The 12,434-nt window shown below is 33.0% G+C and overlaps 2 protein-coding genes across 4 annotated transcripts; one reads left to right on the forward strand and one right to left on the reverse strand.

Moving 5' to 3' along the window:
* The first annotated feature begins 895 nt into the window (after positions 1-895).
* LOC106761273 lies at positions 896-7,531 on the forward strand. 2 transcript variants are annotated; one of them, XM_014644808.2, is made up of 5 exons: positions 907-1,072; positions 1,153-1,223; positions 2,737-2,840; positions 6,814-6,868; positions 7,075-7,531. In XM_014644808.2, the coding sequence occupies exons 1-5, from the start codon at positions 917-919 to the stop codon at positions 7,202-7,204; spliced, it is 516 nt and encodes a 171-aa protein (XP_014500294.2). In that variant the 5' UTR covers positions 907-916; the 3' UTR covers positions 7,205-7,531. The 2 variants fall into 2 exon arrangements, with proteins under 2 accessions (XP_022636273.1, XP_014500294.2); XM_022780552.1 differs by lacking the exons at positions 6,814-6,868; positions 7,075-7,531 and adding an exon at positions 5,640-6,806 and having other exon boundaries at positions 896-1,072.
* Positions 7,532-7,861: 330 nt separating this feature from the next.
* On the reverse strand, positions 7,862-11,097 carry LOC106759792. Of its 2 annotated transcripts, XM_014643131.2 has the most exons (5): positions 10,902-11,097; positions 10,632-10,700; positions 10,091-10,224; positions 9,157-9,579; positions 7,862-8,887 (listed from the first exon to the last, which is right to left on the reverse strand). In XM_014643131.2, the coding sequence occupies exons 2-5, from the start codon at positions 10,656-10,658 to the stop codon at positions 8,473-8,475; spliced, it is 999 nt and encodes a 332-aa protein (XP_014498617.1). In that variant the 5' UTR covers positions 10,659-10,700; positions 10,902-11,097; the 3' UTR covers positions 7,862-8,472. The 2 variants fall into 2 exon arrangements, with proteins under 2 accessions (XP_014498617.1, XP_022636272.1); XM_022780551.1 differs by lacking the exon at positions 10,632-10,700.
* Positions 11,098-12,434: the final 1,337 nt, after the last annotated feature.

Here is a 12,434-nt window from a genome sequence, read left to right on the forward strand (position 1 = left end):
TTTTTAACCTAGATGGGTTTTATAAACTCAGACGGGTTCTATAAACCCAAAAGGGTTTTATAAACCCTAACCCCTAAACCATTATATTTTTTGAAATGTAGTTGTTTTTTAAAATAAAAAAAAAGGTAGTTGTTTTTTAAAATTAAAAATAAAATAAAAGCTAATAATTTTTCTTGTACACGTGGACAATTCAGAATTTTAATAACCATCTTTTATTTTTTTTTTAAAATTTTAAAATTATTAAAATATCCTTAGATTTAAAGTTGGTTTTCTTTTTTAACAGGAACATTTTTGTAACCTAAAACTTGATAAACTTTGCTAAAATGTACCAAGTAAAAAACTCTCTTACGTAAATTTGCAAACCCATATATATATATATATATATATATATATATAAAAGAAGACATTTTGAGTACATATTTTTTAAACATTTATCAATAAATTTTACTAGGAGTGCAATATGTACATAATTGAAAGAATAAGAATAAGAATGTGAACACATTATAACTTTAAACTAGGTATGAAATGCACTTTTTTTTAACTGTCGCTAATATATTGAATTAAATATACACATTATTTATTTATTGATAAAAAAATCAACTACTTATTTATTTTATTTAAAATTTTTATAATAACTAAAACTAAGTAAAAGTCACATTTCAAAATACAAATTAAAGATTTTTTTTATAGTAAAAGATAATAAAATAAGTGAGTATTAGATATAATCATCATTTATTAAAAATATAATAAAGATTTATACCTAGTTTTTTTTAATAAAAAAACTACAACATTATGAACTTTATTTTGTTAAAAATATAAAAAAATATTTATTGAAAATAAAAAGAGTGTAATTTTCATTTATAATTGAAATTTGTGATAAAAACTTTGTTAGAGATAGAGTCAAAAGTACCGTTTTATGATTCAGAGTGACACAGAAGCTCAATCAACCCAATTTACAAATGCAAAAAAACTGAGTTCCGAAGAAGAGAAAAGTAAAATGGCGACGGTGCCTCCACCCTCTCCTCCTCCGCGCTCCACCTCCGATTCCGGCAACACCTCTCCCACAGGCAAGGTGAGTCATTTCACGCTCCTCAACTTCACGCATGCATACACGCCTCTATGCTGATTATTCCCACGCTTTTCTCTTCTAAGGTGGAAGCTGCTACGAACAACGGGAATTGTCACGTCGACGATAAGAAACCTAACTTCACCGATGGGCTTGAGTAAGTTCCCCCCAGTTTTCTTTTTCTTTTTCTGTTTTGCTCGTTATTCACTGTTGGTGCTAATGTTCTGCGTCTAGAGACTTTTTTTCTTTGGTTTTGTTTTGGAATTTCTTGAGATCTTGAAGTTAATGATTTGCTAGTTTAACGTTGTTGTATATTTCATGCCGCTATAGTTGCTTTTATTTTTTTGCCATGGCAATGTCATTGATGATTATGAGCGGGCTCCGATCACAGTCAATGTTTTTTTGTGGATGGGTCTGTATCTTTAGGTCTAGTGATTCGTGTTCTGTTTTTGAACTTAAAGTTAATGATTATAGGAAAGATAAGGAGAGATGGATGAGGAAAAAAAGATAAAAACAAGGGATGGAGATTGAAATCATGCAGATGAAATGGTCACAGAAAATTTTAACAGGAATTTTGGACAATATTGTATACCTTCCGTATCTAGGATTTTTTTTCTTGTTAAGATAGAATTTCTTGTTGGTCAAGTAGTTTAGCGGCCTTGATTTGCTCACCTTCTGTATCTGGGCCTTTTTCTTCTCCCATGAGGTGTTTCCACACCCTTTAGATGTGAGTCTAACCCACTTAAATTTTCAATGGAATGGCTGTGACCATAGGTGCTTCCTGCTAGACTAAAACACCTAGAATGTGAGTAAAGGTTGCTCAGATAAAACATCGTTTGTCGACCATGTCAAATAGACAAAGTGCCAAGTTTCAAGCTTAAGTGGCAGCAAGATGTTTGAATTTATCGCGCATTTGGAAATATATGTGATCAATAGTAGAACTATTTCAAGCCATTTTTGAGATACTGATGAAGGACTGCAATGTTGTTTTTTGTGTTGAAATTACATTGTTATCTGCATTTTAAAGCAGAGTCTTCTGTATATTTAATATATTTTTCTCTGAATGAGAATCTTCTTTGAACCCATTACTTTTGTCATAGCAATATGCAATTTTAGTTGAAAGCATAAATCTCTATGTTTGTGGTCATAATTTAGTGACATCTTTTTTGGGAAACTAGGAAAGGTTTAAGAGTTTACTTCTCTTTTAATATCTTCTTATTTTCTGTATATTGTCCATCTAAATTCCTTCTCACCATAGCGGTTTAGGAAGATCAAAGCCATATCAGTATCTCATGGTGCTGACTAAAAATTTTCATGGATGTTTGTAAATAAATTAATCTGCACATCTGGTCTCTTTAGTCATAATTTCATCGTCAGTTACACAGTCATCAGTTTTCCTCTTACATAGTCATTAGTTTCCTCCAATATGCACATCACGTCCACATTCCAAGTGAGTGATATTTCCCTGACACACCTCTGTTATTATCAGATTTAATTCTTCTTCCCCTTTATTTCATTCTATCTTTGACAAGAAAATCCAGTTTAGAGTGCTGTAAAGTTTGTCTTATATTCTAAAGGACATGAATTCAAAATCGTTGGATTGAAAAGTGTTACTAGCTGCAAATTATTTGTCCAGACTGAAATAATTTATCATATTCTTCAATTTACAGTCACTTGGACAGTCCACAATGCATTGAGAGATTCAGAAAATATGACAATGATTACGCTCATCGATTGTTGGCAAAATATTTCTCTAACAAAAACCTTTATGGAGGTATGCAAAACATTAGCTGTTTATGAAGGAATATGCAGATAACTCACTATGCATTATAACATGTTTGCTTTCCCCACTACTATTATTACGTTTTCCTTTGATTTATGTGTCAAGAGCCCATGCTACGTACCTTTTCGAACATTTTTGCCGATGTTTGTGTGTATTGCTTTAATTTATTACCTTGAATTTGTTTACTTACAAGAGCCCATTTGATTGCTTTTTCTTTGCAAAAAACATCACTTTTGTATTTGTAAATTTATAAGATGTACTCAACAATAGAGATATCAATTTTAAATGGACAAATGAATATCATCAAAAAAACTGTACGTGAGCTTCAGGTCAAGTTCATTCGGAAGAGGGTGTGTTTATTGTCAATGGAAAGAGATCAATCAACATTTTGAAGCTATCATCAAGCAAAGATATGTATAAAAAACTCTGAAGGATAATAGTGGCTTAATGAAGAAAGAATATGTATGACTAAATGAAATAAGTTGCACTTATTAAAGAGAGATTTATATAAGAAAATCATATGAACATTCCATTTTATTCTATGATCTAATTTTAGCTAATAATAATATTTTGAAATAAAATAAAATTCAAAAGTTAATATTTTAGTTTCAGAGTTCTCACAACACACTCTACTAAAAGTATTAGTTAAAATATATGTAATACCACAATTTTTTATCGTAACCCCTTATTTAAGTAGTCTTCTTATTCTTTACCTTTCTATAACTTCTAACCAAACAATTGGGTTGTGCTAGAGAGAATATTATTAGCATGGTAGTTGAATTGAGATACAAATTATGTATCAAAGAACTTATATTTTAAATCGTGAATCGTTTTGTACTGATAACCATAAGATTCATAAACATTAAAAAATGTAGCATATACTTAAATATAAAAGATATATAAACATGCAAAGATACAATTAATAACAAAATAACCTCAGTCAAAAAGAGTGGTTGATTTTGTGTATTTACTACACAATTTCAGTAACACAACCTTCGAAAAAATAGTGTGGTTTTTGCATAAGATAAGACTCCTATAACCATAGTTATATGCTATCAAACGAATTTTGCAGATGTCATCGAAGTTCACAAACACTGTCTTTTCCCGTTGCACGTGGTGGCGCGTGCGTTGTCTTCTCTGACTCTGATCACCATCATTGGACTCGTCACAACCTCTTCTCTCTGGATATGACCTTGCTGTCTTGATTAGATAACCTTGGATTTTTAGAGTGTCTCTCTCTTATTCATCTATAGCTTCTTCTGAACTTGCTTTCAATAACATAAATGAAAATGTTGAAGATGAAGGAAAATTAAAGCAGTATGTGCTTGAAAAAACTACAAACATAAATTGAAGACGAAATAAACGAACTAGAAAAGTAAATTCTAGAAACATAAAATGCAAGAAAATAAATTACCAAGGATTAAACAAGAATTGTTAAAAGAAATCTACTAAAGCGGTAATCCAAATTGCTACGATCATCATCACTAGAGTTGACATTATCAAAGTGTATGTGTTGTAAATACAATTTGTCACACCATTTTAAACACAAATAACCTATTTATATTTTCCTATCCTTTTTGACAGTTAAACCAAAATAAAAACAAAAAGAAAATTACATAATAATCAGATTAATGGTCTAAAACGACTAACATTGCATCAATTATGCCTGGTAAGCCCATCATTGAAGCAATTACTTTTACCCAGCGTCTCCTTCAATCATCATGTAACTTCTCCTTTGAAATTGTCTTATGTGTGTCTTTTTTCGTACATTTTGAGTTTGCCTCTTCCTCGGTCATCCCCTGACTCTTTCACTGACCCTTTCTCGATATTCTATATGATCATATATTTATTGACTCGTTGAAAGTGACATTTGGTTATTCCTAAAGAAAATATGATCATACTATCAGGACAAGTTGGTTATTCCTAAAGACTCCTAAAATATCAACTTAATTTTGAAGGAATTTCATAATATTGCGGTGGGAGAGCACTTGGGATACTTTCGAACTTACAAAAGGATTGCTAGTTTGTTCTTTTGGGAAGGAATGAGGAAGAACATTCAAGAGTACGTGATGACTGTTGCAACCCTTACCTATTCCCAAACAAATTTAGACTGACATTTCTATGGATTTCATTGGGAGTCTACCAAAGGTGGGAGGAAAGGATACAATATTAGTTATGGTTGATAGACTCACAAAATATGCTCACTTTATTGCTTTAGCACATCCTTATAATGCCAAAGATGTTGCTGATTAATTTTTGAAGGAAGTGGTAAAACTTCATAGATTTCTAGAATCCATTGTTTTAAGTTGGCTGAGACTAAGTTGAAGTTTAGTTTTTGCTATCATTGAAAATCTCAGATAGACTAGAGATAAGGTTATTTTAGAGTATATATGTGTGTTCAAATTTCACCTTACAAGTCAATTTTGTGGAGTTGAGTTAGACTTAAAGTTTATTTCTTAACATGATATCAAAGTTATGGGTTAAAGCTTATCCTAGTGAGTTTTGTGTTTGTTGGACATATCATTCTACCCGCTGTCGGACCACCCATTAATGTCTAATTCCATACACGAGATAAATATACTATGGTGTGACGGGGGTATGTTGGAAGTCATATATCGACTAGACATAAGGCTAATTTAGAATATATATGTAAGTGCAAACCTCATGTTATAAGCAGCTTTTGTGGAGTTGAGTTTACCTTAAAAGTCCAGTTCTTAACAATTCTTAGACAAAATGAGCAAACTAAAGTGGTGAACTGATGCTTTGAGACTTATTTGTGATGCATGACAGACACTAAACCCATACATTGGCTTAAGTGGCTTTGTTGGGCTGAATATTGGTATAATACCAACTATCATGAGGCCACTAAGACGACACCTCTCAAGGCATTGTATGGAAGATATCTTCCTCCTGTGATTAGAGATGTTTCAACAACTCCTATGAACAAAGTAGCTGTGATGATACAAGACAGAAATGAAGTGACAGTGAAGTGGAAGAACATGTCAAATTCTGAGAATTCATGGGAATCATTGGGTAACATGATGGAAGCATTTTCTGAACTTCACCTTGAGGACAAGGTGAATTTTAAAGGAAGGCATTGATACGAACAAAGAATTGGAAGGGCGTATTAGGAAGATTCAAAATGTTTGAGAGGAGGAAGTGGAATCCCATTTGATGGAGACCACAGGCATAACACACAATGATTTTCCTGATAATAGAATTGTCTGGCAGGGGAGGGAATGTAGGGAGTCTTTTACATTTTGGGAGAGAATAGGGAGTATAAGGGTAGTATTACATGATCTTTTAAGGAGGCTGGTTTTGGGTGAGGAGAAAATGGATTTTGGGTTGGGATTTGGCAATAGGACCAACGTTGTCTTTGTTACTTTGTTTTTCTGGTTGAAGAAATAATACCAGGGATTTCCTTTCATTACTTTTCTGTATTTTTTGATACCTATCTGAGTTTAGTGAAGCCATCGCCGAATAGTGAAGACTTTATCTTCGTATATGAGTTCTTCTTGAAGGAACTCAATGTCCCATTTCCTTTATCTCCCTTTGAATGTACAATGCTAACGGTCATGAATGTGACTCCCTGCCAACTTCACCCAAGGGCCTTCTAAAGGCTTTTCAAATACTTAGTTATTATCTCCAAATACACCCAACTATTAGCAAATTTATATTTTTTTACCTACTGAAACATGGGACCAGAGGTTGGTTGGGTGTCTCTAACCGGTGCCCAACATGGACCAGACTCGCTTTTATTGTGGGTTCCAGATTACTGTGTCTGGCAGTGTTTACCATAACTTCATGATCATTTGCATCTGAAAGCAGGTTAGAAGTAAATTTGAGGACTTCATTCCTTAGGTTCTTGTGAACGTTGTATTATGAGTTTGATATTTATTTTATACGTTGAAAAATAAGTTTTAACAATCTAGTGTCAGTTGATAGTAAATATATTTTTTTGCAGGAAACGTATTTGATGTGCAACTAAGAGTAAATGATGAAATCATAAAGTCAAGCGGGTAAGCATGTCTTATGCGCGTTCCATGTTAGAAAGGAATAAAGAGAAGAATACTAGAATAGAATTCCTCTTTCAATATTGTTGGCCTCTTTGTACAGAAAAATAAAGTTCAATGCAAGAAAAATTGGCTCAGCCCCGTATAGAAGTAGAGCATAATAGACTTTTAATATTCCCGTTACTAATTCCTGCTCGTTCATTTTTGTCTAGCTTGACTTGTTACAGGTCATATGCAGATCCTGTAGTAGGTTTTGAAGATCAATCCAGCAATGGATCAACACCACCAGCAGATTCCCAAGCTAGCATCCCCAATGGGAAGCATGTGGTGAAGAAGACCTGAATTAATATGCCTTGAGAAACATCAATGCATCTCATCATAGAAATCTTAATGCAATTCAATGCATTTTTACTAGCAGGAATTGAGGAACTTATGGCTGAAAATATGTTCATGCCCTCAATCATCAATTTCCTTGCCTGACAGATTTTTCGATCATGATGTGTTATGGGGTCATCATTTCTATGATGTTTCAGCGTACCTACCGCTAAGTGAATACTTGTCACCATTTACTTCTCCATTTCATGAGCATTTTCTAGTTTCCCTAAACTAGTTCGTAGCCTCGTACATTAAAAGTCCATAATATAATAATATAACTGGTACTTTGCTCTATTTTTTTATTTATTTCAATGCATCTTAGCATCAGTTTGCATTAATGAAAAAAATGGTTACAAGTCTCATTTTGTTTGTGAAAAAGTTGCTTCTATCAAAATTTAACGTGTAGAAACTGAGGAAAATAATTTTAATAAAATAAGAAACCTTTGTGGTGGAGATGGTGTACAAAATCATAGTTCCACGAATACTAACACAAACTGCTGTGGCAGGTTTGCAAAATCTGCAAACTAGTCCACACAAGAACCATGGTAGATACACCAGATTAAGCACAACAAGAATATTGTTGGCATTATAATGAGTTAAGGAACCAAATAGGAAAAAAATATATCAGGTGATATCATACTGATTAAACATAACAAAAGTCCTATTTAATGAGTTTATTAATAGACTAATACGTAACAAATTTCTGAACAGACTAACAAATGATCTTCTGACAGAAACTTCACCTCTGCTTTCATCATGCGGGGTCATTCTACAACCGACGTATTCCCAGATCCTGGCTGACAAATGTTACAACCAGTGGGGCAAAGAAGCCTAAACAATCACCAATTCACCCAGGACAAGGTTAATACTAGTTTCCTGTGTTCAACAATGCGGTCAATGATACAACAGGAAAACACCAGTTTTTGGTAAACTACCAAATGACCAGTTGCAGAATAGAATTAATATCGCTTAGAACCTCGAAACACGAGAAGTGATTCAACAAAAATAAGCAATTACAACCTAATCTAACAATAATGTAACGTTTTCAATATAACATGAATTAGGAACTTCACTTCCTCAAGACCATAGGCTCAAAATACCAAAACCCCAACAGAAAACGGGATTGGCCAATCTCATTCAAAAAAATTCAACGCTACGGAGTATTCTCCTTCACCACTCTTTTAGCCATTCCAGGAGACTACCCCTAAGAATATTTTCAATGTTCAAATTCAAACCTAAATAAGATTAGCCCTCTTCAGAAATCTGATTGTTCGACAATAATAGGGCCATATTGATTCCACATAATCAAGATACCTCTCCAGTACCCAATCCTGCAATTCTTTCAACTTTTTTCTTGTTAGTTGTCTGTAGTCTCTATTTTTTGCGCTCAATATAGGCTGCAAAACATTAGTTGAGATATCCTCTTTGAGCTTGCCGCGAAAAATGTAGCTATAGGCAGAAATGCAGTAAGAGGGAGAATTCTTGAATAATTTCACAGTCTGTTTGAAGCTGAAGGCGTAGAGTGCACAAAGCCAACGTATTATCATGACTTGCATAGCCACAATTAGTGGCCCCAAAATCCATAAAGGAGTTAACTCCTTGGAAACTTCAGCACCATATTTTACATTAACAGCCAGGTAGAGAGGAACACTGCAGATAAAAGATAAGGTTAGAAGACAGAAGCATTGTTGTGCCATCAAATGGTGTGAACATTGTCTAGAAGGGAAGAAAGTCGAAGAATGATGCAGAACCTAATAGTATATTGACAAAGCAATAACGTTGAACTAAATGTGACAAACTGAAAATTAACTTGAAGATGACAGAACAAAACTTGCATATGATACAACAAAAAAGCCAAACATGTCCTCCTTTCACAAAGACTGCATAACTTTTAGAGAGGAAAAGACCATCGTACTTACAATATCAACAAAGGAACCTTTATTGTCGCATCCAGGGCTAGAAAATGGGACCATGCTACCTTCAAAACCTCACCTCTTTCCTTAGTTTGAGTCCCTTGAAGAGTTTTTGGTAAATCCCCAGCTGATGTGGGTTCTTCAAAAATCTTCTCCACTTCTTGACTTGACGGCTGTGTGCGCAACATTGTCAGCCATTTATTTAAAAGCTTATGAATAGAGGATGACGTTGGAAGGCTATCATTTGTTTCAGATGCATAAGATAGTGGAACATTGTGAGCTTCCTCACTCTCTCCTAGTCTAACAGATGTCTTGGGTGCCTTCAATCTACTAGCCCTGGTTCCAGAATCATCATTTCGGGTGCTGCCTCTAAAGGCTGAAATCTTCAAAGGTTTGAGCTTACTTAAACAAAAGCAAGGAGGTCCTACACTGGAAACAATAAACCCTTTCATGAGAAGCAGTACTACAAGGTCATGCACATTCAGTTCCAGGACATCTTTGAGTGTGGAACAAGGGTATGCAAATTAAAATATTAATTGAAATACTGAAATCAATATATATGAATACATATACAAATCAATATGTACGACTTTTAATATTGGTACTAAAAACATAGAGAATAGCATAATAAATGCATCAAACAAATTGTACAAGTAATGTTTAAAAGTACAGATTGGTTTTTCTCGCTCCGGAAACCATTTTCTTTGCCCTGATTCTACTAGCAGAAGAAAATTGTTAAAGATGGAAAAATTTACCCTAGTGTAATGTAAATATAATTGGTAGACAAGACTTGTAATTTTTTTTAATCTTATTTCAAGGAAGTCCCCTCAGAGTGAAATGGACGTTTGATTATGCTAATATGAAACAGTCACCTCTTACACAGACTAGTTCTAAACTTCTTAAAGTGACCCAGATAACAAAAACCCTATTTAATTTCTACCTTAGACAAATATTTCGCTTTACTGAGCAATGCCAGTCAGTTCGTCCATTCATGTAATGCTTTGTTAAACACTCCTTCAACTTCAGCCTTTTGCTCCATGGCAAATGCCTCGAGGAAGATGTCACGAACAAACCCTGCAGAAAAGAAACCAGATCACCAATAAAGTTCATAATCCATACCCAACCATTTGAAATGCGAAAACGAAAATTTGCTGACACCACCCAATAACAAGACTTTCTAAACTTTTTTAATTTGATACAAAAGTTGTATCCTTACCACCAGAAAATGCATCCTTCAAAACTAATATTTTAGAGCGTCTTTCTGCCGTGAAAAGCTAGAAAGTAAATATATCTCATGGACACAAAGCATCGACGATAATAAATCACATCGTTCGACATTTTTTCATAACATATCCACTAACTTCACTGACAACAAACATAAAACTAGATAGTAAAAAGGAAAATAAAACTGAAAATAAATTGCAAAACAAAATACAGTATTAAACCTTGTGAGGAAATATATAAACTCATAATCCAAATACCTGAGACTGATGTGCTACGAAGGCCATTCTACACTTTTATTGTTATCCAATCCACTTAACAAACAGGACCTATTTAACAATGGAGTTAAAGATATATATATATATATAAGAAAAACATTAAACCAATAAATAGAAGCCAAATTGCACAAAAGTATAATAGTTGACATTTAAAATTTGAGAAATTAATGTAAACTAACTTTACAGCACAGATTTTGAGAGAAGGTTGTGGATAAAACGAAATTTGGAGAAACGCGATAAGAAAAACAGTACCGTGTCGAAGAACGATGATGCAGTTTCGTCGGGGAAATGAATTGAAATTGTAGAAGAGTGTGGGTGAAGGAAATTGCAAGCGTAGAACCCTAATCCAAAAATGAAAGTGCAAAACAGGAAGAATATATGATATGATATGATATCTGTTACACAGTGCCACCACCCCTATCTCTTCTTCCCCTAATTCTTCAGTTTTTGTTTTGTTTTACTTTTATACAAGAAATGCAAACAAATAATGGCAATACATTTTTTAAAAATTATTTTTTAAATAATTATAATTAAATTTTAGTTTTTAAGAAAAAAAAATTAGAGGTTATTGTGCTTTTGCTTAAAGTCTTCTAAATGGCAGAATTTAAGAAAAAATATTATCTGGTTGGAATATTTTTTCTTTTTTGAAGTTAAATTAAGTTTCACTCTTTCATTTTGTAATCATGATTTTATTAATTGTTTTGGAAATGACTCAAAATTAATCTTAATTTTTGAAAAGAAAAACTTAATATGAATTTTTGTGTTAAATTGATTTTAACACAATTTAAAAATGTAATATACCAGGTTTGTCACATAATCACTTCATTTATTTCATATATTATATAATAATAATAGTCTTATAAATGATAACGACAAAGGCATCATTGTAGAAATACGTAGAACTCAATAGAAAATACAACGTTATCTGACATGTTTTAATATTCAATTAAAAAAATATAATAATTTTGAATACTCAATACACTAAGAAAAAGTTAATTAACGATAAATTGGAAATACCAAGTAATAGAAAGTTGGTTCGCTTATCTTGCATAAGAATTGTGAGTTTGCTCTCGCGTGTTTCACCATGCACCTCCGTATTTCATTTACGGTATATTTCTAATTTCCTAAAATATTTCTGATTAATAAATGATTTAAAAGTTTAATATTTTGATTATTGAGAATTTCTATGTCTGACTTCACTTACATTCTTTTCCGATCACTAAACACACATTGTTGACCTCTACATTCCTTGACCTTGCACCCTTCATTCTTGCACCTTTCATTTATGCACCCCGTTTCATCTTTATAAAGAAATCCTATACCTCTGCACCTTTTAAATACAACTCTTTGATAATATTTTTCTTCTTGAAGTTTTGTACTTTGCAGCTCATATTTGTGAGTAAGTATTGTTTATATATATTTGAAAAAGATTGTTGAGTGTAAGTTGGAGTGTTTGACTTGCTTTGTGGTGGTGTTTTGGGGTGCTCCGTATTAGTTCATTTTTGTCTGTCTTCTTGTTGAAGAAGGAGGTTAGTATTTGTTTTTAAATTTGTTTGCATCTTGTTGGTTGCATTGATATTAATGGATTGTTAGTATTTTCTTTTTAAATCTATTTGCATCTTCTTGGTTGGATTCGTTAATATGTTTGCATGAAATGAAATGAAAAACTAAAACTGGGAGAGTCGATGTGCGGATCGGATGTGGATATCTGATTTACAAACCTTTGGATGTGGATATCCGATTTACAATCCTTCGGATGTGGATATATGTAAGATCTGGGAAAAT

This window comes from Vigna radiata, chromosome 5 (genome assembly GCF_000741045.1).
Source record: "Vigna radiata var. radiata cultivar VC1973A chromosome 5, Vradiata_ver6, whole genome shotgun sequence".
NCBI classification, from domain to species: Eukaryota; Viridiplantae; Streptophyta; class Magnoliopsida; order Fabales; family Fabaceae; genus Vigna; species Vigna radiata.